Source organism: Nannospalax galili, unplaced genomic scaffold (genome assembly GCF_000622305.1).
Source record: "Nannospalax galili isolate Female #2095 unplaced genomic scaffold, S.galili_v1.0 scaffold77, whole genome shotgun sequence".
NCBI classification, from domain to species: domain Eukaryota; kingdom Metazoa; phylum Chordata; class Mammalia; order Rodentia; family Spalacidae; genus Nannospalax; species Nannospalax galili.
Genome location: NW_008341457.1, coordinates 4,013,821 through 4,041,085, shown reverse-complemented (window position 1 = coordinate 4,041,085; position 27,265 = coordinate 4,013,821). Strand labels below are relative to the sequence as shown.

The 27,265-nt window shown below is 52.6% G+C and overlaps 1 protein-coding gene across 4 annotated transcripts; it reads right to left on the bottom strand.

Annotated features, from left to right (window-relative positions):
- Positions 1–2,840: 2,840 nt before the first annotated feature.
- Positions 2,841–25,727, bottom strand: Mier2 (MIER family member 2). 4 transcript variants are annotated; one of them, XM_008837225.2, is made up of 14 exons: positions 25,686–25,727; positions 19,547–19,637; positions 18,685–18,827; positions 16,123–16,248; positions 15,550–15,673; positions 14,905–14,993; positions 14,479–14,548; positions 10,597–10,748; positions 10,253–10,334; positions 10,081–10,175; positions 5,928–6,052; positions 5,748–5,836; positions 4,414–4,831; positions 2,841–3,703 (listed from the first exon to the last, which is right to left on the bottom strand). In XM_008837225.2, the coding sequence occupies exons 1-14, from the start codon at positions 25,692–25,694 to the stop codon at positions 3,682–3,684; spliced, it is 1,635 nt and encodes a 544-aa protein (XP_008835447.1). In that variant the 5' UTR covers positions 25,695–25,727; the 3' UTR covers positions 2,841–3,681. The 4 variants fall into 4 exon arrangements, with proteins under 4 accessions (XP_008835447.1, XP_008835446.1, XP_008835449.1 ...); XM_008837224.3 differs by lacking the exon at positions 25,686–25,727 and adding an exon at positions 24,924–25,503; XM_008837227.3 differs by lacking the exon at positions 25,686–25,727 and adding an exon at positions 24,924–25,503 and having other exon boundaries at positions 15,550–15,667.
- Positions 25,728–27,265: the final 1,538 nt, after the last annotated feature.

Below are 27,265 nucleotides of genomic sequence, written 5' to 3'. Positions count from 1 at the left end.
TCCCATCATCCTTAGCTTAGGTTGTCAACTTGACACACATGGGAAGAGGGAGCAATTGAAGAAAGAAGTTCCTCCATCAGACCGGCCTGTGGGCCTGGCATTTTCTTCCTTGCTGATTGATGTAGGAGGGTCCAGCCCACTGCGGATGGTGCCATCCCTGGGCAGGTGGGCTTGGGATGTGAGCAAAGCCAGTCAGCATCCTTCCTCTATGGTCCTCTGCTTGGGTTCCTACCTTGGCTTCCGTGGACTGTGTGTAAGCTGGAAGCCAAATAAACCCTTTCCTCCCTAAGTTGCTTTCCGTCAAGGTATTTTTTTCACAGCAACAAAAAGCAAACTCCAACACCCCAGGGCTTGCTCTGGCCTGGGGTTGATGCCCCTTGTACACATGTAGTTCTGGAATTCCACAGAAGCTTCCCACTTTGGCAACAAGTCAACACAATTGCCCTGCTGTCTCCTAGCCACAGATCTAAACACCCCCACCCCCCCCCAACTGGACACAGGCAAAACCACTGTCCTCTGTGATGGCCCAGGGCTGCTGAACTCAGCAAGTAAGAGCACAGAAAACCCAGCAGAATCTCAGTGCCAGCAAGGCAACGAGAGGCATCCTGTGTAAGCATCATTCTTGGTAAAGACAGGCCACAATGTAAGGTTCAATAGCTTTTGTTGCAAGATTCTAATGGGGTGGGGGGTGGCTGGTGACCTGGCTGTGTGATGTCCAATAGCTTTTGTTGTTAAGACTCTAAGGTGAGGGGGCAGGGATGACTGGTAAGATGGCTGCTCTTGCAGAGGACCCAGGATCAGTTCCCAGCACCTACATGACCGCTAACAACAGTCTATGACTCCAGTTCCAAAGGATCCAACGCCCTCTTCTGGCCTCTGTGACCACTGCATGACACGGTTGCATTTATACATAAAAAGAAAATAAAAATGTGAGTGATGCAAGTCTCCAAATCTGGTGAAGGCCAGGAGCTGAATGTGGAAAGCAAGACTCAGGAACCTCATAATCAAGACACTCCCATTATGCAGGATAGGATGCCTATTAGAGTAGGAAAAAACATCAAGTTCTTCACAGGAAGCAGAGGTGCTCAGAAGCAGAAACTGCCTAGAATCCCTTAGTGAGAGGCTGGGGGCATGGCTCAGCAGTTGAAGACTTGTATATGGTGCATGCGCCCCCCTCAACCCCTCCCCAGCAATGCAGAGAAAATAACAGGCTGCAGAATGAGGCCCTCTGTGCCTATTCCACATGAGCTCCACGAGCCTGTCCTGTGCACCAAACACAGAACCTTAAGTGCTGGGACATGGTACACGTTGCGCTCACTGCTGATGTGAGAACACAGCTGGTGTACAGCACCTCCTGCCAAGTGACCCATCAAGGAGGCTCTTTGGAATTTTTCCAATGACTTGAAACAGAGGCAGGTGGACCTCTGTGAGTTCAAGGCCAGCCTAGTCTACATAGTGGGTTCCAACCCAGCTGGAGCTATTTCGAGATCCTGCATGGGTCTGCACAGCACTTTTACCCCAGACAGCAAAATGTAGACATGTGTCCAGCAGGTGGAGGTGCTGGGCTGTGTTCTAGGAGGGTGAAGCAGGATTACCTCAGGTTCAGGCCAGCCTGAACTAGAGCCTGATGCCCCTGCCCAAAATTAAAAAAAATTTTTTTAAAATTTATTTTTATGTGTATGTGTGTTATGCCTGTATGTCTATAAGTGTACCCATGTAGTACAGTGCCCATGGAGGACAGAAAAGGATGTCCTGGAACTAGAGTTACAGTTGTTAGCTGGCATGTGGGGGCTGGGAATTGAACCCAGGTCTTTTGAAAGAGTAGCCAGTATTTTTAACTGCTGACTATGGAGTATGTGCTACTTATAAAGCAAAGGGCCCATATAGCCAGGAAGACACGGGGGATAGGGGGATGTTTCCATCAATAAATATGGAAGAGTCTGCCAGGCATAATGACACATGCACACCTTTAATCCCAGCACTTGGGAGACAGAGGCAGGCGGATCTCTGAGTGATCAAGACCAGCCTGGCCTACACACTTCCAGTCCAGCTAAGGCTACAGGGAGACCCTGTCTCAAAAAGACCAAATAATCAATAAGGAAGAGTTGGGAGCCTGGCGGGGAGGAGGACTCCCTTGGTGGGAATGGAAATCCAAGGAACCCCCTCATGGGGAACCGAAGCAGTCAATCTTTGAAGGGTGCACTCTGTACACACCCAGGCACTTCCTGGCCACACCACTCAAGAAGCAAATTCATGAACTCTGAGCAGAGCCAGCAGACCTGTCATCCTAAAAGCCAGACCACAGCCTCCAAACAAGCTGCACTCCAGCCTAGAGCGCACAGGGACTGAGCCGAGAACCCTGGGGGACCTCAACACCCATGCCTCCTGCCCCGTCTCTCCTGGACTTACCTGTCTTCTTCAGCCTCAGGCCCCACTGTCTGGGTCCCAGTTACCACAGAGAGTGGCCAGCTGCCCTGTCCCTGCCTAGCCTGTGCTCAGTACCCACAGGAGCTGAGCTATGCCAGGGACAGACCACCCATGGTGTCACAACTTCCTGTCCCAGCAACCTCTGGCCTGGCCACGGCACTCTGCTCACCAACCCAGGACACTGCCACTGGCTCCGGGCAAGGCTGACTGCGTACTTCACGTTTAGGCTTTAGTGGCCACTTCTGAGAGGCAGCCTGACTCCTGCTCCGTGGCCACACATTAACCTGCTGGCCCCCATCCTCCATGCCTCCCAGACACACCCTGTTGTGCAGTCAGACTCTGATCCAGAGCCTCCTAGGGTATCAAGGATAGCCTGGGTTCCCCTAGCCCCTGCCAATCCACTTGAGACACCCTGGGCTTCAAATCAAATTTAATAAATAAAACACTGGAGGGGCAAAGGCGGTCTCACGTCACAGTGTCCTCGGTGGGGCGAGGGACAATTGAGTCCAGCCAGAGAGGCTCAAATGCAGCACGGCTCTGCCAACGTTGGGGAGGAGCTGCCTGCCCAGGAACCCACTCCAAAAAGGACCCCACTCCAAAATTGTAAACACCAACATAAATAAAATGAGGGTGGCAAGAGACCCAGTCACCCTGCCGGGAGCCTCCAAAGAAATGAGACCCAAGCACAGGCAGGCAGCAGGGTCGGGGCAGGAGAGAGCTGACCACCTGTTCCTCAATTGCCTGGGCTGCCAGGCCCCACCACACACAGGGCAGGGAGGGAAGAGGGTGGCAGGTGGGGCGTAGAGCAAGGCTTTTCCTGAAGTGGAGATGGCAGAGGGCCAAGAGAGGGTGGCCACACGGTGAGGTATACGGCTCTGTGCCCCGAGGTTTCTCGGGTGGGTAGAGGCTGGTGGCCACAGACTGCCAGGGTGAGGGAAGAGCTGGCCTGTGCAGGGTACCCGGGCATAGTTTGCTGGTGCGGATGAGTCCTGCCCAAAGCCCCAGGTGGCACCACCTGCCTGACCTCCACCGGCTCTGTGATACACAGGCCCTCTTTGAGCCCAGCTACCCAGTGGACCCCACCGCACGGTGGCAGCCCAGGGATGTAGAAGCTGGGTATTGAGGTCTGGGGTCTGCATGGCTCTGGCCACCTCACCAAAGCCTATGTGGGAGAGGGTCAGGAAGACTGACGGGCAGCCCTGGTGGTGGCGCCATGTCCAGTCCGAGCCACACATGGCCGCTGGTAACCAGGGGTCAACAGGTCATGACGTTGCACCTATGAGAAACCAAGAGCAAAGGTCAGTGTCTCCGCAACCCAAGCCTTGTCCATCCTGAGCCACCACCTCCACCCAAAACTCAGCTCTGATTTCTGCCTGGTTAGACTGGGGCAAAGTGTGGAGTGCCTAGGCAAGTCCCGGGGGCCTGTGGCCTGCACCCACTTACAGCTTTGTGGACTGAAAAATCTGAATGTTTTACCAGTCAGAAAACTAAAAAATAGTAAAGGAGATTCTTTTTTGGTTTTTGTTTTTAAAAAACTTAATATTTACTAATTTTTTTTTATATGTATGAGTGCATTGCCTGCATGTGGATAGGTGCACCCATGTCATGCAGGGCCCAGAGGTCAGAAGAGGACATCATATCCCCTGGAACTGGAGTTACAGATGATTGTTAACCACAGTGTGGGTGCTGGGAATCAAACCTGGGTCCTCTGCAAGAGCAGCCAGTGCTCTAAGTGCTAAGTCATCTCCAGCCCCTTATTTGTTTTGTGAGACAGGGTCTCCCTGTAGCCCCAGCTGGACTGGAACTCGCTATGTATCCCAAGACCGGTCTCTCTCACAGAGATCCACCTGCCTCTGCCTCCCTAGTACGGGGATTAAATGTGTATGTCACCACGCCCAGCAGTGAAGCAGATGCCAAAGGTGCAATCTCAGCCCCATAGGAGCCAGCCCATTTCTCTCTTCCACCCCCCTGGAGGGTGGCACTCACTGTGACAAGGGCTCTGAGCGCAGTGTGGAGGCTGGGCATGTAGGGTGGCCAGTCAGAAAGGGGTTCACATCCCCAATGCCAATAAGTCCAAACTCAGTCACCGACAGGGCCACCTGTGCTGGAGTCATGGGCTCCACAGGGTCCTCACTCAGATCCATATGGCTGGATACAAGGGGTAGGTCCTTTGGCAGGGTGAAGTCCACGGCCAGCCTAGGGCTGGCTCCTGGCTCTGGAGCAGCTGCAGTTGAAGGGAAATCAGCCGGGGCAGCCAGGTTGGCAGGTTGCTGGGGTAAGGACACAGTAGGGGGCTCATCCACCTGCTGGAACGGACAGGGTCCAGGCTCCAAGGACTGGTGGTCATTTGAGCCCACTCCAGACTGTTCAGGTCCAGCGGCCACACTGTTCATGCTGAGAGGCTCTGCAAGGAGATCAGGGTGAGGGCGGCATGAGTGGGACCTCAACACAAGCCCACCCTCGGGTCTACAGTCATCCCTGTGTGTCCTGGGAAAAAGTTTACATCAACAGACTGGAGAGACAGCCCAGTGGTTAAGAGCACTTGGCTGCTCTTGCAGAGGACCTGGGTTCAGCTCCCAGGATCCACGTGGCAGCTAGTAACTGTCCATAACTCCAATTACAGGGCAATGCCTTCTTCTCGCCTCTGTGAGCATTGCACACACAACTGCACTTACATACTGGCCAACACTCATACACATAAAATAAATCAGCCAGGCATGGTGGCACATGCCTTTAATCACAGCACACAGGAGGCAGAGGCAGGTGGATTTTTGTGCAATGGAGGTTAGCCTGGTCTAAATATTGAGTTCTAGCTGGGGCTACAGAGAGACCCTGTCTCAAAGAACAACCACAACAACAATAAAAAAATTGAAAAAAAAAAAAATCTATGTAAACTGAAAGAAGCCAGCTACATCAATGGGCCCAGCCAGAGACTGCAAGATCAAGAGTGGTCACACCCAGTTTTAGAGGCAACCAGATGCCACAGAGGACCAGATGACTCGCTGGAGTGAGACAGATGGACATTGGACAGTTCTACACACACTACATGCCCACATGGCACAATATACAGTTCTGGGAACCACATGAACCTGATGCTGGACCATGGAAATGAGACCCTCTTTACCAACTCTAAACAGAGTCAGGAAGCATGAGGTTCTTGGTCAGTGGCCTGTGGGAGATACACTCTCCTGCCCTGATCCCCACATGGCAGGGTGGTTGGAGCTAACCTTTCCCACAGCCAGGCTGGACCAAGCAGAGACTGACCAGTGTGGGTCCTGGAGACCTGTCCTTACCCACAGCTGTGCTCCATGTGTGCTCACCTGTGGGCACCTCTGCCTCAGGCTCCTGCTCTGGCTGCAGCTGGGCAGGGCCATCAGGCTCCAGGCCATCCAGGTCTTGGTCAGCATCCCTGTGCAAAGAAGACTGTAAGGAGGACCCCAGCAGGAGGGGCCACACCCCAGCTCCACACCCACCCAGGCCAGATAGCCAACAGTACTCACGTGGTTCCAGATGAGACAAACTTCCTCCGGCCCAGCCTCGTCTGCTGGGCAAAGTAGTCATAACGCTCAGACTTCTTCCACAGGTAGTAATATTCCACACACTCACCCACCGACCGTGTGCGTACCTACATGTACCAACAGGAATCCTTTCGGCTGCAGGTCACAGAGCAGCAGGATACCTTGTCCCTGCCACTCAAGAGCCAGTGCCTCCCCTCAGGGCCCCAAGAGACCTCCCATGACACCCATCCCCACATCTGGACACTAACCACCCCATGCTCCATTTGTGCCCCAACATAGTTTAGTCCAGGTTATTTCCCTATGTGACACCCACAACACAAATACACAGTGGGGCCCCTGTGCAGCACCTGTCTCCCACACCTCAGACCAACATGTCAGGGACAGCCCACATCCATAGCACCTGTTCCTCACGAGCTAGGGTGTGGGGCAAGAACAGTGAGCCCCGAGTGCGCAATCACCATGGACAAAGTCGGGTCAGTAAATGGACACAGAGGTCCACTTGATGTTACTGTCAGGTCAAACTGGGCCCCAAGATGGAGTCACTACTGACCAGCAACATGGCATCACAACCTGGTGGGCAGCATTCTGGGAAACAGAAACTAAACCATCCTAGTTTCTCAAGTAACCACCTGACCTTTGTCTTAACAATGCACCCTAATCAAAACAGCAATTTTCCACCGCAGCCAACCAAAAAACTGAAAAATACCTAACTAAAGCCCCCACACACACACCAAGCCACCTGCTACTGACTCACCTTCCTGCTAGTCTCACCTCCCCCCACCCACAAAAGAAAAATCCTATAAAATCCAGCCTGCTATGACAAGAAATCGCTGTTCCCTTTTTCCCATGGAAGCAGTTCAGCAGCTTGTCCAGCCCAATAAGTTTCTTTTCTCATCCCAGAGTGGTCTCTAGAGGTCCTGGTCTTTTCACGAACCTAACAATTACGAGGGAGAATTCACAGTGCTGTGAATCCCAGACTCAAAGCCATCCTGACAACACAGCCTCAGTTCGGGGTGCACACAGGAGTGGCACTGGATGCTATGGATCTGCACTGGAACCCTAACTAGATCTGGAGTCACCCAGGAGATACACCCTACCCTGAAAGTGGGTGGCACCATTCTCTGAAAGGACAGAGCTGGGCTGAGTCATGGAAGGGGCTCCCTATTCAAAACTACCACCCAGGGAAGTGATGCCGCAAGGTCCAGCCAGGGTGAACAGACAGGCAGAGTTTGGCAGCACCACACACAAGGCACTGGCTTTGCAGATGGCAAAATGAAAGTGCAAGTGGGCTGTAGAGGCTGGCACTCACACACTAGAAAGCCACCGAAGCCAGGCAATGCATGGCAGGGTCAACTTCTTTGCCAAGAGGCCATCATATGAAGCCAAAAAGCCCAAGTTACAAAGGAGATGACAGCAGGACGGGCCATGGAAAGCCGCAGGCTTGGGTGGAGCTAGCCCGAGAGGCTGCACATGCCAGGGCAGCAAAGCTGTACAGGTGGGGCTGCCTGATTCTCCAATCTGAAGCATTTGGAGCTTGCCCCGCTGTACTTCAGTCTTTTTATTATTATTACATTTTAAAATTTTATGTATATATTACCAAGCCAGGCGTGGTGGCACACACCTTTAGTCCCAGCACTTGGGAGACAGAGGCAGGAGAATCAAGGAGTTCCAGGCCAGCTGGGGCTACAAGGAGATCTTGTCTCAAAAAGACAATAATAATAAAATAAAAATAAATGAGTGCAAGCCTGGCATGGTAGTGCACACCTTTAGTCCCAGCACTTGGGAAGCAGAGGCAGGTGGACTACTGTGAGTTCAAAGCCAGCCTGGTCTACTTAGCGAATTCCAGGCCAGCTGGAACTATGGGAGACCCTGTCTCAAAAAGACCCCCCCAAAAAAGTGTATTGTCTACATGTATGTAGGTGCACCCTGCATCCTGCAATGCTCTCGGAGGCCAGAAGAGGGCATCAGATCCCCTGGAACCGAAGTTACAGATGGTTGTTAGTTGCCATGTAGATATTGGGAACTGAATCTGGGTCCTAAACAAGAGTTGTCAGTGCTCTTAACCACTGAGCCATCTCTCTAGTCCCTGAACTTCTGTCTTTAAAAAAATAGTTTGAAGCCAGGTGTGGTGGCGCACGCATGTAGTCCCAGCACTAGGGAGGCAGAGGCAGGCGGATCTCTGTGAGTTCAAGGCCAGCCTGGTCTACATAGTGACCAGTGACCTGGCTACAGGGAGACCCTGCTTCAAAAAGTCAAAAAAGTAAAAAAAAAAAAAAAAAAAAAAAGTTTGATCTATTTTTTTTTTTTGTTTTTTCAAGACTGCAAGGTCACCACATCCATGAGATGCCTTCCTCTTTTTTTTTTTTTTTTTTTTTTCAAAAAAAAAAAAAAAAAAAAAAAAAAAAAAAGTTTGATCTATTTATTTTTATGTGTTTTGCAAGCATGCAAGGTCACCACATGCATGCAATGCCTGCAGAGACCAAAGGCAGGCAATGGATCCCCTGAAACTAGAGTTATGGATGGTTGCTAGCAGCCATGTAGGTATTGGGAACTGAACCTGGATCCTCTTTAGGAATGGGAAAGTAATGTATGTTACTGTATCTTGGAAGTGTGTAACCTATCTTTTGAATTTTCAGGAGTTCACAGTTAAGAGAGATCATCTCAACAAGTCTCAGAAGAAACTTTGGGCTTTTGAATGGTGTTGGGGTTGCAAAGGATTAGAGATGAACTTCGCATTTTGTATTACGAGATAGCCATGAGCCTCTGAAGACAAGAGGTGAAGTGTCATGGCAAAAAGTGATGCCTAGTGTCAAATGATGTGGACTTCTGATGGTTAATCTTGTCAACGGACTGGATTTGTGATCACCTAGGAGACACATCCCTAGGTATATCTGTAAGGATCTCCAGAGAGATTTAACCGAGGAAAGAAAACCACCCTGAATGTGAGTGGCACCTTCCCACAGGCTAGGGTCCTGATTGAATAAAAAGGAAAAAAAGGAGAAAATCAGCTTAGCATCAGCATCCATCTCTCTCCACTCCAAGGCTGGGAACCCAACACAACCAGCCATCTTGCACTCCCACCTCCAGGCCTTCCCTGTGGAGATGGGATCTATTTGTTCAAACTGTGAGCTAAGTAACCCTTCCTTCCCTTAAATTCCTTCTACTCAAGAATCTGGTCACAGAAACAAGAAAAGCAACAAATACAGACAGGGCCAGCAGGCATGGCTGGCAGGTCTCACCCCTGCTGTGTCTAGCAGGCTGAGTGCAGTTGGCAAAAACTCCAATGGACACCAGCAGTTTGCCCAGGGATGTGCTATGGTGGAACCTGGGAATGCTCCTACCTGGATGCTCATGGGGGCCTCCCACCATTGTCCACAGGAGTCCTCCACCCAATGTCCAAGGGAGTCTCCCACCCACATGAACACAGGAGTCCCTCCCCAACATCCTCTGCTTCACAGACCACCCCTCTCCGCCAGTGTGCAATGTGACACACAGCACCTTGAAATGTCTGGACACCCTCCTGGTGTGGAGTGGGCTACCTCTGGAGGGTGTACACAGAGGTAGGCTCTTCTCTAAGAGCCAGCCGTCACAGGCCCCTCACATATTGCTGTGGCCTACATGACTTGTGGACAGAGATTCAGGGCCACTGTAAATCTGTCATCAGAAGAGCCTGCCAGCCCACGGCAGCTCCAGCCAACTCTGACGGGTTGAGCACTGCCTCTGGCCAGCTCTGGCCAGCCACACTAAGCAACATTCCTGTGATACCACCCTCAGAAGAGGACTCTGAGGCCCCAGAATGCATCCCCAGGGAACAAGGCTAAGACTATGGCAGGACTGGGCCTGACAACCAGCAGGGAGAAGGGAGGCAGAGAGGTGTGGCCAGCAGCACTGTTGCAGGACACAGACACCCCCAGGGGACACAAGTCTGTGAAAGGCAGAAAGCCTGGTGGGGGGGACATGTGACTGCAGGGTAGGATGTGTGACTAGGAGGAGGGTGCTGTGAGCAAAGTGAGTCAGGCTCAGCCACAAGAGTCTTGCTGTCTTTGGGGATGGGAAAAACGCCTGGTCAATGAATGTGGTAGCGCCCAGAGGGAGAAGCAGGGTGGGGAGCCAGAGGGAGGAGGGTGAGCCTCACCTTGTTAGCCTGAATCAAGTGGAAGTTCTTTCCATGAACTCGGAAGCCATGCTCAAAATTCCTGCACTCCTCCTCACTCCAAGCACAGAGCCCATCTGCAAACACAGGGAAGTGGTCAGCCAACTCAGGGGGCAGCGGGGAGCAAGGTAGGGACCCCGGGGCTACGACTCACCTCGGATCACCTTCACATTGAACCTCAGCCTGCGCAGGGCCTCCTCCACGTTGAAATTACACTTCACCAGCTCATACAGTGCCTACAGAACAGCGCGGTTCACCTTTCCCGCTGGTCACCCGATCAGCACAGGGAGTACCCCCACCACGACTCCCAGAGTCAAACAATGCACCCCCACCACAGTCCCCATCTGTATCTGTATCATGGCATCATGGGCCATGTTGGGGGTATCTGCACACACCACGGGTGACACAGGGCACCCACACTATCATACTGTCCACACTGCCTGACCACTCCCCCTGGCTACTACATCTGCAGAGCAACCCACCCCCTCGCAGCCAGACCTGCTCGCTGTCCTTCACCACCTCGCCCTCCGGGAGCTGGGGGCTGGCCGTCTCCTGCCACCTCCGCTTCACCGCCCTGTACAAGAATTCCTCCACCTCCCGCTCAGGGAGCACGTTGGGCCTCCAGAGCAGCTGGTCTTCACTTTCATAGACTGCATGGGAAGAAGGTGAGGGTCATGGGTGGCCAGTGGCTCCCACCTGTACCAGAGGAACCACAGGGGTGGCCTCAGCACCTTGCAGTCCGCAGCTGGGCTGCCATCTCTGAGATGTATGCAGTTCAAAGTCACAGGTGGGCCCAGAGTGAAGCTGAGCACTGAAATAAAGGCCAGGAGGCCTAGGGTGGAGGTGGGGAAACAAAGTTCAGGGTGCTAAGCCAGTGACTGAACATGTCAGAGGCAGCTCTGGGAGCTGTGAGGAAGGGGTGTAGGCAACGGTTCAGAGTGCATAGGTGCATGGTTCCACGAGGCACTCCCCACCTGGCTGGCTGTGGGCCAACTGCAGGCTGCCCAGACAGGACAGGAATGGCCCTGGTCATGACTACGCCCCAACCGCTGTGCCCTCAAACCTAGGTGAGGGCCAGAGGTGCAGAGGCAAAGCAGCAACTGGCTTCCACAAGGAAGGATGGTCCCTCCAAGGAGGATGAGAGGATGAGAGTGGGTGAACCAGGTTGGGAGGGCTGGAGGGCAATACCTCTCACCATCCAGGACAATCTGAGCCCCAAAACTAACCATGACACAGTCAGCAGAGCACAGGCAGCCAGGAGACGCAGCGCCTGGACAGGTGGCAGGGTGTCATGTATGTCACCCTGAAAAACTGCCGAGTGCTGTGTGAGCTCACTGAGAAGTTAGCTCTGGAAGTGGGGCTGGCCCCTGACTTCAGACCCAAGCATGCTTATGTCACAAGTCATCCAAGGTATGGGAATGGGTTGTCCCCTAACTTTGACAGGGGAGGATGAGATACAGAAAAACAGGCCAAGAGTAAAAGCACCATGTTCTTGACAACAGCCAGGAGGTAAACCATCTCCAACAGACATTATGACTGTTATTATTTTCAGTTAAGTGTGTGTATGTGTGTATGTGTGTATGTGTGTGTGAGTGTAGTGCCACCAGAGGCTAGAAAAGTGCATCACATCCCCTGGAACTGGAGTTAAAGAGGATTGTTTTAAATAGCTGACATGTGGGTGCTGGGAAATTAACCTGGGGGTCCTCTGGAAGAGCAGCCAGTACTCTTAACCACTGAGCCAGTTCTCCAGTCCACTCAGTGAAGTTTTAACTTATCCCACAATTTATCCCTTAGTGTAAGCATGCTTCTGTTTAGCAGCGTGTGGCTGGGGTTCACTATGCAGCATTATAGGAGCCAAGCTGGGGGGGTCACTGGAGTGACCTGTGAAAGCTACCCTTGGCCCCAGTCCCTGCTTCCTATTGTCCACCGTGAGGCGAACAGGCTCCCACAGCCATGATGGTCTCTCTGCCCAAGTGCATGGGGTTGAACAAACCGTGTGTGAGCCAAAATAAATCCTGTGGGCCAGCAAGATGGCTCAGCACAAACCTGAGTTCCATATCAGGAACCCACAGTAGAGGGAGAGAACCGGTTCCCAAAAATTGTCCTCTGGCCTCCACAGGAGTCCCCATGGCATGCACAGACACATACACATGCCTGCATGCACATATTCATATACACAAGCATGTGAACATACACAACATACACATACACACATGTCCAGGCACATGTATACATACAAACATGCATACACATTCATGCACACAAGCATATACACATTCTTAGACACATGAATTCATATATATGCACATACACATACACACATGCACACACTCATACACATGCAAGTGTAAGCACATGCATACCTACCTACCTACACACACACACACACACCAATAATAAATTAAATTTAAGTGAACCTTGATGTTTCTTTAAGGCATTTGCTCACAAACTGGAGAAATTAAACCACTATTGTTGACTGACGCCCCCTACCCAGATGGGATTGCTCTACTACTCTGTCTAGGACAACCAAGATATGCACAAGTGTAGTTTGCAGTCAGAGACCATGTTGGCAAGAAAGCAGATGATGAGCAGACTTGAAGGGTGACCCTTCACACCAGGGCTGCTCTGGAACGAGGCCAGCCCACTGTTTGCAAACCCAGCAGAGATGCCATTTCTAATCTGGTGCACACATGGGACACCTCACAGAACACAGCTCATTCCCAGCTAAGCAAAGTCTGCAGGACAGATGGGTTCTGAGCATGATGCAGCAAGGATGGGCTCTACAGTCACCTGGAATGGAACCCATAAGTACAGGGAGTTAAGAAAGAAAAGGGCCAGCAAGGTGGCTCAGCAGGTAAAGGTACTTGCTACCAAGCCTGACAAGCTGAGTTTGATTCCTAGGACCTACATGGTGGAAGGAGAGAAATGACTCCTGTGAGCTGACCTCTGACCTCCACAGGTACACACCCACACATACACAAACAAAATATAAATAAAAAGGGGAGCTGGAGAGCCAGCTCAGTGGTTAAGAGCACTGGCTGCTCTTGCAGAGGACCCAGGTTTGGTTCCCAGCACCCACACCTGCCTGTAACTCCAGTTCCAGGGGATATGATGCCTTCTTCAGGCCTCTGTGGACACTGCACACACATGGTGCAGTTATATACATGTAGGCAAAACACTCATACACATAAATATATAAAAACGCAATTTAAAAAATTTATGCCGGGCATGGTGGTGCAAACCTTCAGTCCCAGCACTCGGAAGGCAGAGGCAGGCAGATCAGATCTTGATGAGTTCGCGGCTAGTTTGGTATACATAGTGAATTCCAGGTCAGCTGGGGCTATACAATGGGATTCTGTCTCAAAAATCAAATCAAATAAACTGCCTCATCACATAAGCCCATACTGCAGCACCCTCTTGACAGAGGGTGAGCCACAAGCTGGGAGACCTGTGTCATCCCAGGACCATGTGCCAAACATTGCAAACAACCCCACAAAGTGGGGGGAGGGGGGAGAGAGGAGGAGAGGGAGGGAGGGAGGGAGAGGGAGAGGGAGGGAGGGGAGAGAGAGAGAGAGAGAGAGATATCTCGAACATGGCAGCCTTTTGTCACATCATGAGGGTACTGACCAGGCGAGGGAGGACTTAAGAGTACCTGTGTGCTGGGGAAACTCTGCATCCAATTGGGGACAGCCTTGACAAACATGTACATGTGACAGTATGCCAACAGCACTCACAATATGGGCATAGCCCACAGAGGTGACATTGAGGCCACATGGGAAGCCCTGTCTGTGAGACATCCAGGGGAGAACAAGCCTGGGGACATGCTGAGACTTGGGCCCAAGGGCACAGCAGGGTATATACAGGCTCCACTGGCAAGCTGTCAACATGTCTCTGCCTTGGTTCTCCGAGCCTATGGCTAAGCAGATACACCCCACACAGCCCATGTCTCAGCAAAGCTCCCCAGTCTCTGACCCTCTATCTTTGTCTGTCCTGTCCCATCAAGTCTCTGCTGCTGGGGGCAAGATGTCCAGACAGGCAGTGACCTACCACGGCAGGGGACAATTAGAGTGACACAGGGACTGCAAGTCTGGGGGGAGGGCAGACCCAGAGGGCAAGAGGAGCCACTGGGCCCATGTAGGAAGGGGTGCTGTTGGCGGGGACATTGGGCGATGGGAATCAAGGGACATACCTGGGGTGCTGGGCACCAGCATCCCAGAACCCCTCAATGGATCGCTCTCCCTGTCTCCAGGGAACCCCCCCCATGGTCTTCCCAGGACTCCTTGATGGGCTTCCCCCTGCCTCCAGTGACACCCCTATGGACCTCCCCCTGAACCCCAGGGCCCCTAGACAGGACTCCCCATGGCCTCCTGGCCCACTTACACTTGTCGCAGTGTCGATTCAAGTACAGATTGTTGAGGTCAGCTTGAAATTGAGGCCCCACCATGATCTCCTGCAGAACCAAGGGCTAGATCAGGGCTCTAAAGAATCATACACCAGACACAAGGCTGCCTGGAGCCATGGGTCTGCCTGCTGATGCCCACTTCTGCGCTCTGGGGTGCAGAGGCCTGGGTGTGGGTGAGGCACAGCACTATGCAGTCTGCCCTGGAGGTCCCAACAGGATGCTGAGGGGCATTGTGGGGTCAGTCACTTCTAGGGCAGCTGCAAAGGCAAGGTCCAGGTCCAAGGTGCCACAGTGAGCCCCCTACCCACTGCCTGAAAGCCACAGGACTGTCTCCTCCTGAGAAGGGGACACAAAGCTATGAAGGGTTGGGGAACACCTGGGGGTGGCAGAGCACAGCCACGAACCTTTTTACACTTGTTACCAGGAAGGGTGTCCTCTTCAGTGTCAGAGGAGGTCGAGGACCCAGGGTCCTTGTCACCAGCCAGGAACAGGGCTGTGAGTAAGAGAGGCATTGAGGGGTACCCACCAGCAGTGGGACCAGCTGCCCCAGGCGTCCTTGATAGCAGCTCCACCTGTAGCCCCCACCCAGCAGCATATCCCCCAGGAAGGGGCCTCTCTGCTGACAGAAGCCAGCAGAGGCTGGCAGGCCTTAGGAGCACCTGACAGTCTAGGGTCACCATCCCTCAACTGCCAAGCACAGACCCACTCCTGTTTGCTCCTACCAAAATCACTCCATGTTGGAGCTGGAGAAACAACTCAGCAGTTAAGAGCACTGGCTGTTCTTGCAGAGGACCCAAGTTTGGATCCCAGCACCCACATAGCAGCTAACAATACCTGTCAGGTCCAGAGGATCTGATGCCCTCTTCTGGCCTCTTCAGGTACTGCACATATGGTACATATACATACACATAAACCACTCAGTGACCTGCTTCACAGGCCAGGACCCGGACCCCACCCTGGGCCATCCCAGTATCTATTTTACAGGGCTCTACAGTCCAGGCTGTTCCCATGTGCATGGCTGTGGTGGTAGAAGGGCCAAGGACACCTACATGCACTCTGGTTAGGAAAGAGGTCTGAGGCCTCGTGGGAGGTGACAGATGGGGTGAGGTCATCAGCCAAGGACTGTGTCTCTTCCTCCTCTTCCCCTGAAAGCAGGTCCTTTGCAATCTGCTCCTTAACAAGATGGTGAAGACAACATGGCAGTTTGCATCACCACAGCTTGTGTCACCACAATTCCAGAGCAGATACCAAGAAGCCATGCCCGCCACAGTGCATGGGATAGAGGCAACAGACCCAGTGTTAAAATCCATGCAGATCCCACCTGCCTTCTATTTTCTAGCTTCCTTCCTGGTCCCTCCTCCTAGGGATGGCACTCATCACCCAGACCAGAATGTCAGTCAGTCCAACCCCAGGGCAGGGTGGCCATGGCTGTGCCAACTAGAGTTGTAGAGAATAGCCCTGAGCCTGGCCTCCCTGGTCCTGGGCCCAGTGCCTCCTGTCCTGGCCTCTCCACTACCCACTCCATTCTGGGTCTGCCCCTCATCCTGTGCCCAGCATCCCTCCTACTCAGCTCCCACACGAGAGGAGTGGGGAAAGGCCTTTCCAGTGGAAACTTCACTCACCTTGTCCAAGGTCATGTCTGGGAGAGTAGGGGCCGTGTCTCCACCCTCGCTGTCCTGCTCCGAGATGGGGTCTGATGCCTCGTAGCCATACAGTGCCAGCAGTTCATCTAAAGGCATGTCGCTGCTCTGGAAACGGGGTACAAGGCCCATCAGGGGGTGCAGGGCCCTCAGAGGGTGTACCCTGCGGTTCTGCCTGTGCCCAGCTGATCACCACAGCCAGGACCCCTCATCACCTCTCAGCAAGTTCCCACAGGGTGGTACTGCCTACATCAGGACTGGCAGAGGAGACAATACAGAGGCAAGGACAGATATGGACAGACCTGGCAACCATGCACAGCAGAGTCAGCAGGCTTTTTTAAAATAGTTAATTTAAAAAATTTTATTTTATATATATGAGTGTATTGTCTGCAGCATATGTATGTAAGTGCCCTTGTGTTGTACAATGCTCATGGAGATCAGAAGAGGGTGTCAAATTCCCCTGGAACTAGAGTTACAAACGGCTGTTAGGCCACCATGTGGGTGCTGGAAATCGAACTCAGATCCTCTGTGAGAGCAGCTGGTGCTCTTAACCACTGAGCCATCTCTACAGATCAAAATCTTTTTGAGACAGGGTCTCCCTGTAGCCCCTGCTGGCCTAGAACTCACTATGTAGACCAGGCTGGTCTTGAACTCACAGAGATCCACCTGCCTCTGCCTCCCAAGTGCTGAGATTAAAGGGGTACCCCACCACACCCAGCTCAAAAATCTTTTTGGGGGGAGGTCTTTTTTGAGACAGGGTTTCCCTGTAGCCCCAGCTGTCCTGGAACTCACTATGTAGACCAGGCTGGCCTTGAACTCACAGAGATCCACCTGCCTCTGGGATTAAAGGCGTGTGCCACCACGCTGGGCTATCATTTTTATTTTATGTGTATGTGTGTATTGCCTGCCTGCATGTAGGTAAGTGCACCCGTGTTGTGCAATGCCCGCAGAGGTCAGAAGAGGCTGTCAGATCCCCTGGGACTGGAGTTATGGACAGTTGTTAGCTGCCATGTGGGTGCTGGGATTCAAACCCGGGTCTTCTGCAACAACAACCAGTGTTCTTAACCACTGAGGCATCTCTCCAGCCCCTCAAAATCACTGTTTAAGACATGGTCTCCCTGTAGCCCCAGCAGGCCTAGAATTCACTACGTAGACCAGGTTGGCCTTGATCTTACAGAGATTCATCTGCCTCTGCCTCCCAAGTGCTGGGATTATAGGCGAGTGCCACCATGTTCAGCCCTCCCCAAGCTTTGAGAGAAAGTCCCAGAGCATAGCATATCCTGATGTGTGCCATGAAACAAGCAAGCCAAAGGGAAAGAAAGCCCAACACCCACTTCTGACTGAAGAAAAACTCAACTCAGGAAATTAGGTAAACAGATGCATCACACTGGAGTGCTGGCAAATGCAGAGCTGTATGCTGGGGCCACGCAGCAGCTAAACAGAAAGGATTTGATCCCACTCCCTCCCTGGCATCTCTGCCAGTGTGAGCCCCTCTTCAGATTCAGCTCCCAGTCTGCCCCCCCCAAGCCCCCATTCCTTGGTACCCAAACTCCTACCTGATTCACCCAAGGACTTCTAACCACAGAAGAACCTCCCTGGCCCTGCCCATCTAGACCTGAAGGGCAAAGCAGCCAATTCATGCTGGGCATTGTACCAAGTGTGGGAGAGGTGGTCCCCATGGTGACCCCAGGACATGCAGCTGCTTTAGAAAACCTTGCCCTTGGTATGGAACCATGTGGTACTGCTGGACAGGAGCTCCTCTTCTGTTTGGAAGGGTGGCTGGTGAAGCTATCAGTTTACCACTTGACTAGGTAATGCTATAGAAGGGAGACCTTTCACAGGTCTGACAGAACTGCCAAGAAGTCAGATGTGGGGCTGGAGAGCTGGCTTACTAGTTTAGAGCACTGGCTGCTCTTGCAGAGGACCTGGATTTGGTTTCCAGCACCCACATGGTGGCAAACAACCATCTGTAACTCCAGTTCCAGGGGATCCAATGCCCTCTTTTGACATCTGTGGGCATTGCACAACATGGGTGCACTTACATACAGGTAGGCAAACACTCATACACATAAAAAGAAGCCAAATGGGGGCTGGTAAGATGGCTCAGCGGTTAAGAACACTGGTTGTTCTTGCAGAAGACCTGGGTTCGAATCCCAGCACCCACATGGCTGCTAACAACTGTCCGTAATTCCAGTTCCAGGGGATCCAACAGCCTTTTCTGTCCTCCATAGGCACTGCATGACACGGGTACACTTACCTACATGCAGGCAATAAATACATACACATAAAATAAAAATAATTAAGACTTAAAAAAAAAAAAAAAAAAGCCAAATGGGATCTCAGACTAAAGAGCCTGTAGTCCGCCACCAGCCTTGAGTGGCAGTTGGGGTGCAGAGCAGGCCCTAAGGCCAGTGGCTCCAGCATGCTGTGGACAGTACTGTGTGGCAAGGCTGGGGACCAACCATGGCTCATTGCAAACTGTGTGTGCCCAGGGCCAGATAATATGTTCCCTAAGGAGAGCAAAGTGAGTGGTGGTCACAGTACCTGCGAGATGAAGTCCTTGTCCAGTTCCTCCTCAGGTTTGTTGGAGCACCGAGAGGCCTCCACACAACCCTCCCTCAGGCTGTAGTTCTGTGACAGGATCTCAGTGATGTTAAACTGATGGTCTGCAGAGCCCATGGACACCACTGTGGAAAAGACTCAGGTAGGTGAGCAAGTCCTGGCCCTACCATAAGAAGGGGATCTTGCTGTGTCCCATGTACACTGGTCACTCAGATGGGTCAAACTCCAGCAAGGACCCCAGAGGACTCAGGACTAACAGGTACTAAAAGGAAGTGCATAATGGAGGTGCTGGCATGGGCTGCAGGCAAGCAAAGGCCTGATGGGTGGGTGAGGAGGGGCGTGTGGCCCATATGGGGGTGGCTCTGGGGTGGACTGGATGGGGAGAGGGATGGGGGGCATGTGGACTGGATGGGGTAGGCTCTAGAGTGAACTGAATGGAAGAGGTATGGGGGTGCATGGACTGAATGGGGTGGGTATGGGGCCGCATGAACAGGGTAGAGGTGGAACTGGAGGGTGAGTAGACTGGATAGGAGTAGGTATAGGGGGTCTCCTAAGTATAGCAGTCTCCCTGTGCTGCTCATGGTGATAGAAACCTGTATTACTTCACCCTCAGCTGGGAACCATAAGGCCATCAGGCAAGCTCCAACTCAGGAAGGGGCCTTCTTGGCCATTTCCCTTTAGCCAGCCACCTCTCCATAGCTCTAGGGACAGGGAGTGTCCTGACCACTGTGCACACTGACTCCTGGGGGGGGGGGTTGCGCCTCCCTGGACTCTAGGGTTGGTCACTGTACCCACCCTGCTCAGCCACATTGGGAAGGACCAAGGCAGAAGGCCAGGACAGTACCTGCAGTGGTCTGCAAGCTGGGCTCCCGGGGACACAAGCTATGTGCAAGGCAGGAGGCCACACAAGGACTCTGCCTCTCCAGCGAGGAGGCCTGCAGAGGAAGACAGGGCTGAGTCAGCCAGAACCCACCTGTGGACCTTAGCACGGTAGATATTTTCTTAATTTATTTTTAAGTGTGTGTTTTACCTCCATGTATGTAAGTGCACCCATGTCATGCAATGCCCACAGACACCAGAAGACAGCATCAGATCCCCTTAGAACTGCAGTTATAGACAGTTGTTAGCCACCATGTGGGTGCTGGGAACTGAACCCACGTCTTCTGCAAGAGCAGCCCGTGCTGTTAACCACTGAGCCAGCTCTCCAGCCCCATTAATAAAAAAAAAAAAAAAAAAAATTCATGGCAGCTATTTGAACTTGGCCCCCTGGTAACCTTGAGGGCGGCAGGGGACTCAGTGCTGAGACAATCCAACCTCAGCTACAGTGTGAAGGGACCTTGAGACATGAGGTTCAGCCACAAACCCAGATATAAAACAATACAGTTGTGACCCTATGGACAGAAAAGGAGAAAACAGGCAAATCCAAAGAGCAGCAGACTCTCAGGTGCCAGAATCTCTAGGGCTCCAGAAATGGAGGCTATGGTTGAACAAGGCTGAGTCTATAAACCCAGGATGGAGACATGATGCCTGGCGAAGGGCAGAGGCCCGGGCACATCTCTTCCCCATCTGTGTCCTCCCTCACTTCTTCCAACCTGGTCCCGGACAACCAATTAGTTGCAAGAGAATGAAATGGGATGGAGGGCAGACACCTCTTCCCCAGTAACTTTGAGTTTGCCAAAATTCATCTTGTTCTCACAGCAGCATCAGACTTCTCCAAGATTAAGAAAGTGACTCCAGAATCCAGAGCAGCCAGCACAGCAGTTAAGAGCACTGGCTGCTCTTGCAGAGGACCCTGGTTCGGTTCCCAGCACCCAAATGGCAACTAACAACTGTCTGTAACTCCAGTTCCAGGGGACTTGATGCTCTCTTCTGGCCTCCACAGACACTGCAGAACATGGGTGTGCTTACATGCAGGCAAACACTTGTACAAGTAAAATAAATCCAAAACAATTTTTTTAAATAACAGAACATTATGGGCCAGGGATGGTAGCACACACCTTCAATCTCAGCACTCGAGAGGCAGAGGCAGGGGGATCTCTGTGAGTTCAGGCCAGCCTGATCTACATTGTGAGTTCCAGGTCAGCTGGGGCTACAGGGAGACTCTGTCTCAAAAAGACACCCCCCCCCCCAAAATGTATGTATTACATAGGTTTGACTTGCTTCCATTTAAAAAAGAAAGTGACTCCACTTACAACAGTGCTGGGATGCAGTCACCTAAACAAAGCCATGTAAACAGAGATGAAAGACTCCCACAAGGCAAAGAACAGCCATGCTCAGACCCCTTGCCATAAGATGTGGACCCCACATCATAAGATGGGGGGGGTTAAAGCCGGGTATGGTGGGGCACACCTTTAATTCCAGCACTAGGGAGGCAGAGGCTGGTGGATCTCTGAGTTCGAGACCAACCTGGTCTACATAGCAAGTTCAGGTCAGTTGAGACTACAGGGAGACCCTGTCTCAAAAAGACCCAATAAAAAGGGCAGGGGGTGGGGAATCATCTTGAGGGACTATTACAGCTAGCACTGCCTGGACTGTGGAAACTGACAGGCTGATTCTGAACAACATGCAGAAACGTGAGGGACCCAGAAGAACCACAGGCATTTTGAAATGGGGCAGGATCTGAGAAATCACTACAGAGCCCCAGGCACCACAAGCAGGGTGGGGCTGGCCCCCAGACAGGTACAGGTCTTGGGGACAGAACAAAGACTTCAAAGGTAAACTCTCCCACTGACCGCCTGAACAACTCCATGCAACAGAACAAAAGGCCTGTTTAATAGAGATACAGTGTGACAGATCTCATGGAACAGATATTTGCAAAGCGCACATCAGCTTTTTTGTGGGGTTTTGATTTATTATAGGGTTTTGATTGTTTTTGGTGGCGGGGGTTGAGAGAGGGCCTCCCTGTTGTCACAGCTGGCCTGTAACTTGCTACGCAGACAGGGCTGACCTCAATATCACAGAGATCTGCCTGTCTCTGCCTCCAGAGTGCTGATTAAAGGCATGCGCCACTATGCATATGGAAAAGTGGTTTGTGCATGTTCAGAACTTTTTTTAAAATTTTAAGTATATGAATGTTTTGCCTGCCACCTGTGTACATGCACCACATGTGTGCAATGCCCACGAAAACCAGAAGATATTCTGGAACTGGAGTTAAGGACGGTTGTTAGCTGCTGTGTGGGAACTGAACCTGGGTCCTCTGCAAGAGCAACCAGTGCTCTTAACTGCTAAACTACCTCTCAGCCCCAAGTTGAGAACTCTTTAACAGTGCAATGACAAAGTTGGATGTGGGACTCTGAACACACCTTTAATCCCAGCACTTGGGAGGCAGAGGCAGGTGGATCTCTGTGAGCTCAAGGTCAGCCTGGTCCACATTAGGAGTTCCAGGTCAGCTGGTGCTACAGGGAGACCCTATCCCTGCCCCCCCCCCAAATAAAATAAATAAATAAGGGTGAGATTCTTGGTAGGTTAACCAGACTCTAGTGGATGAACCTACACTGAAGGGCATTGGAGACACAAACCATGATAGATATATACAGAAATTTGGTGTGAGGTTAGTAAAAAGGGTGTGCAGATATGAGAGATCTAAATACAATCAAATATATTGTGTGAAATTTGGAAAAATTCAATTAAAGAAAAGGAAAACTAACACTCTAGCACTACAACCTGGAGAAAACTCAGAGGCAATCAGCTCACCTGTAAAGGAAGCCAAACTCAGAGGGGTCAAGTCACTTATTCAAGCACACACAACAAATAGGTCAAGCATGGGGGCTTTGAGACTCGGATGAGCCTTGTCGGCCACATCCCTCTGTAGGGAACATAAACAACACTGCACTTTGGTACGCAGCAATGGGGAGTGTACACCTGTAGACACCTGGTAAGGCTACATCCTGTCAGGAAACCCCAAGGTTCTAAGTGAGGAGCAACCACAGCCCAGTCGACTTTCAGAGTTGTAACACACAGGGACAGAGGGCAGTGAGAAAGCAAAGGACAGGTAAGCTGGGCATAGGGGTGCACACCTTTAACCCCAGCATGAAGGAGGCAGAGAAAGGGGGAGCTTTGAGACTGAGGCCATCCTCGGCTACCTAGAGAATTCCAGGCCAGCTGGAGCTACAGGGAGATTCAGTCTCAAAAAACAAAAAAACAAAAAAAAAAACCAGCACTCGGAAGACAGAGGCAGGCGGATCTCTATGAGTTCAAGGCCAGCCTGGTCTATATAGCACACACATGTATGCCCACACACAAATTAAATAAATAAATAAATAAATAAATAAATAAATAAATAAATAAATAAATAGAAAACAAATGAAGTTGGATCAGGTGGGGGTCCAGCTGAGACAGTCACAGAGAACCAGAGGAAGGGAAGGGACAGTGCTCAGGGAGGTGGGAGGTGTCTCACACCTTGTACTCAAGTGAGGCATCCTCATCTTCCTGGGGTATTCCCCCTGGCAGTCTTGGCAACACCCCCAGTCCTCTCTCTATATCCCTGAGGGTAGCAGTGGGAGGTTGGGGGGGGACAGACATCTGAAGGTAATCCAGGTAAAAAAAGAACACTCTAGAGTTGTTGTTGCTCTGTGTGTCTGTTGCGCCCGCACATGTGTGGTTTGGTCTGGAACTCGCTATGTAGACCTCGAACTCACAAAGTCTGCCTCCTGAGTGCTGGAATTAAAGACTTGTGCTCATGAGCCAGCCCACTCTAGAATTTTATCTCCCAAGAAGGGAACCAGATGATTTGGGGGGGGGGGTCCCATCAAGGTCTTTGGGAACAGAGGTGAAAATGGGTTGCTGTGGAAGCCATCACCCCGATTTCTCACAGAGGCCTGGACACAGAAAGGGTGGCACCTGGCTGGCAAGCTCTTATTCCCATGTGAGACGTGGCCCAAGGATCTGGGACTGTGGTAGAGACAAAGCCTGGCTTTAGAGGTTGGGTCCCTGGCTGTCAACCAGTTTCTACCTATGAAGCATGGTCACCATGTTGTAAGGAAGCCCAAGCAGCACAGCAATCACAGGCCAGCCTTGCAGCCCACAGCCTGCCCAGTGGGGGAGGAACCTCTGCATTAACTCCAGGCCCAGTCATGCACAAACTGCAATGTATGATGGGTTGAGTGGGAACCCCAAGAACTGCAGGAGCCAAGAACCAGTGGGTTCTGAGGAGTTCAGAAACTCTGAGATGACCCACCACACAGCAAGACTCCCATCCACACTCAGAAGAGCCTGGTGGCCCAGCCTCACACCACCACTGTGGCAACTGGGGCATCCCGAGAGACAGGTTCCACCTGCCTACACCCACATGGAACTGGAATACTGAGGAACAACAAACAGGTGGAGCTGGATGGTACTGAGGACTCAAGGCATGAAGAAAATGGGGTGGAGCTGGGCAGCTGGGGTCCGTGATGGTGTCTGAGGTCAAGGCTGAAGGGGCCAGACAAGGCCGGACAGCTCGCATGGAGCCCCACGGGCAGACTACAACAGTTGCCCAGGGGGTGCAGGCAAACTGCACGGGACAGTTTATGCTAGGAGCAGAATAAGTCACGTGGGGCTCCCACAGCAGAGATGGGTTTCTAGAAAGTTAAGAGAATAACCTCCACTGAGACACACTATCCAAGCAGCTGACACTGAGTACTACCAGATGACACCAGGCACGTTTTAAGAGCAATGTGCCACAGCATCAAGATCTCACAGGCCCTCTGAGCTATGGGAGACCACCATCAACTTTAGACGAGGGAACTGAGGCCGAGCCCTTCGGGAACCTTAGGGTCAGGGACCAGGATGTAGGATGTAGGCTGGAGAGCCTTCAAAGGTTCAACACCTGCACCCTTGTAGTGAATCCTTCAGGGTGAACCTCTCAACCACCCAAACGCCATCCAGGACCAGAGAAGCCAAGCTGGGGTCCAAGAGCATGCACTCGGCCACCATATATCTAGTGAGCCTGGGTTCTCCCTGCATGAGGACTCAGTTTCCCCCGACAGCCCCCCACCCCCAAGCAAGGAACTGGAGTGCAGGAGCACACACTCGGCCAACAGGTCTAGTGAGCCTGGCTTCTGCCTTATGAGGACTCAGTTTCTCCTAAGCAAGGAACCAGGATCACAAATTCAGCCACCATGCCCACATGACCTGGCTTCTGGCTGCACGAGGACTCAGTTTCCCCAAAGGTCCCCTAGGAACGAACTAGGGTCCATAAACACGCTCTCGGCCACCATGTCTTGAGAGGCGCATCGGCTGACCTGGCTCTGCCTCATGAGGACTCAGTTTCCCCAAGGCAAGGAACTGGGGTGCAGCGGCGCACACTCTGCCATGTCTAGTGAGCCTGACGTTTGCCAGCACCGGGACTCAGTTTCCCCAGACGCCCGGCAAGCAAGAAAGTGACGGCTCTAAAGACCCCGGGATCAGCAAAGAACCAGCCCGAGGGGTCGAAGAGAGCCAGACCCCGGCACCGCCGCAGGCCTGCACCCTACGGGCGCACCGGTGTAGAGCAGGACGACGTCCGGCGCCGCTGCCCCTCGGGGGTCGTCGGGGCTGAGGAGCTGCACCCCGGGGCAGCTCTGCTCGCGGGTCTCGGGTGCCGCGGGGAGGCCCGCAACCTCCCAGAGCCAGGCCAACTCCACCGGCGAAACTTTGCGGTTGCGGGGCGCCGCGGAGTTGGCGTCCTGTTCCTCCCCGGCGGCCCGGGCACGAGGCGGGCGTCGCAGTCCCACTAGCCAGCGGTTCCCTCCGCTCACTACCGCCCGGATCCGGCCGCGCCGCGCGGGGTTTGGCGCCCCGCAGCCCAGCAGTCCGTGGCTCAGGCCCCGCGCCCCTCCCCCCCTGCCCGCCCGCCCGCGCATGCGCCGCGCGGAGGTGGCCTTGTGGGGGAGGGGCGGCGGGACGGCTCGCGTTCGGGCCGAGGGGGGGGGGTTCCGGGGCACGGGCGGGTGCGGGGCGCGAGCCGGGCCGGGCCGAGCCGGGAGGGCGCGCGGGAGGGGCCGTTTCCCGGGCCGCTCACTCACCTCCGCCATGGCCGTGTGTGCACTGGGAGGCGGTGGCCGCGCGCGATCCCCGGATGCGATGCCCCGTGTTCATTGGCTGAGGTGATGGGAGGCGGGGTGGGGCGGGGCCGCAGGAGGCGCGTAGTAGGTGTGCTGAGCTGGGAGGTGAGGGGGACGATGCTCAGGTCAGGGGGAAGGTGCCCAGGTGAGTGGAATGATGCTCAGGTCAGGGGGACGGTGCCCAGGTCAGGGGGCTGTGGTGTAGGGATGGTATAATGATGATATAGTGATGACAGGGAGAATGCACAGGTGAAGGGGATGGTGCTGAGGTGAGGAGGGACAGTCCTGTGATGACATTAGGGAGTGGTGTAGAGGTGAGGGAGATGGTCTGGTTAAGGTGCTGGTCTTGTATGGGATTCAGGTCAGGAGAACTGGAAGGTGCACAGACCCGGTTTTGTTCATGCTGGGAGAATGCACAAAGAGATTGAGGTCTCAGGACAGATTCCAGGGCACTCGGGAAACACACAGTAGGCAGTCCTACCGTTTGCTGAAGCAGAAAGAGGTGAAGGCCTCTGGCCTACACAAGTGAGTAGTAGATGGCCATTCCCACTGGGGCAGGAGCTACCATGCTGTGCCCCAACCCCAGGGATTCACCAACCCAAGACCAAAGGATGGAGGGAACCGCCCCTGGAAGGTCTGCCTCCTACCCCTCAGCTAGTGCCCCACTCCTCCTCTGAGGATATACTGAGAGATGTCAGAAAAAGAAGAGTTGGCCGGCTCATTCATTCCATGAACTAAACACATACACTATATATAACAACTGCCTACTGGGTGCTGAAGGCTGGAAGTGAGGCTGAGACATCTCAACAGGTTGGAGAGTAGAGCTGAGTGAAAAGGACTGAATCCCTAATAAGCAAACAGAGCCACTGAGAAGTACTGTAGATGGCATGCTTCCTACTTCTTGGTCTGACAGGAAGGCCTTATTTTCTTTTTATTTATTTTTATGTGTATGAGTGTATTGCCTGCATGTGTGTAAGTGCACCTGTGTCATGCAATGCCCACAGAGGTCAGAAGAAGGTACCAATCCCCTGGAACTGGAGTTACAGACGGTTGTTAGCTTCCATGTGGGTGCTGGGAATTGAACCCAGGTCCTCTGCAAGAGCAGTCAGTGCTCTTAACCGCTGAGGCATTTCTCCAGCCCCATGGAAAGCCTTATTTTTTTTAACTCCAATAAGGCCCCTTCAACTGACCTGCTTCAAGTCATATAGCCCTGGATATCTCAGCTTGGAGATGTGACCTATCAGCCTTCTTTTAGGTGACTAATACAAATTTAGGGGTGGGAAAATCACTAAAATCCTCAAAACCCACGTCCTCCCTCAGGGCTTTGGATTCTGGGGTTCTGGATTGCCCTCTCCACTCTGGAGGACTTTGTATGAGTGTGTGTATAGATGTGTCATTCTTTACATATATGGATGTGATTCTTCATCTCTCAATGAAAGTTTGTTTGCCTGTTGCTCCCTGCTGGTCTGAGGATTTTTCCTGCCTTTTAATTCTTGAATTGGCTTAGAAAATGATCCCAGAAACTGAAATGCCCTGGCGTG

What these genes read in the sequence shown, in the direction of transcription:
- Mier2 (XM_008837224.3), bottom strand. An exon ending in CTGGTAACAAGTGTAAAAAG is followed by an intron (nt 14,549 to 14,904) that starts GTTCGTGGCTGT and finishes TTGGTTCTGCAG; the next exon opens with GAGATCATGGTGGGGCCTCA. An exon ending in TTTGTCTCATCTGGAACCAC is followed by an intron (nt 5,837 to 5,927) that starts GTGAGTACTGTT and finishes TTCTTTGCACAG; the next exon opens with GGATGCTGACCAAGACCTGG.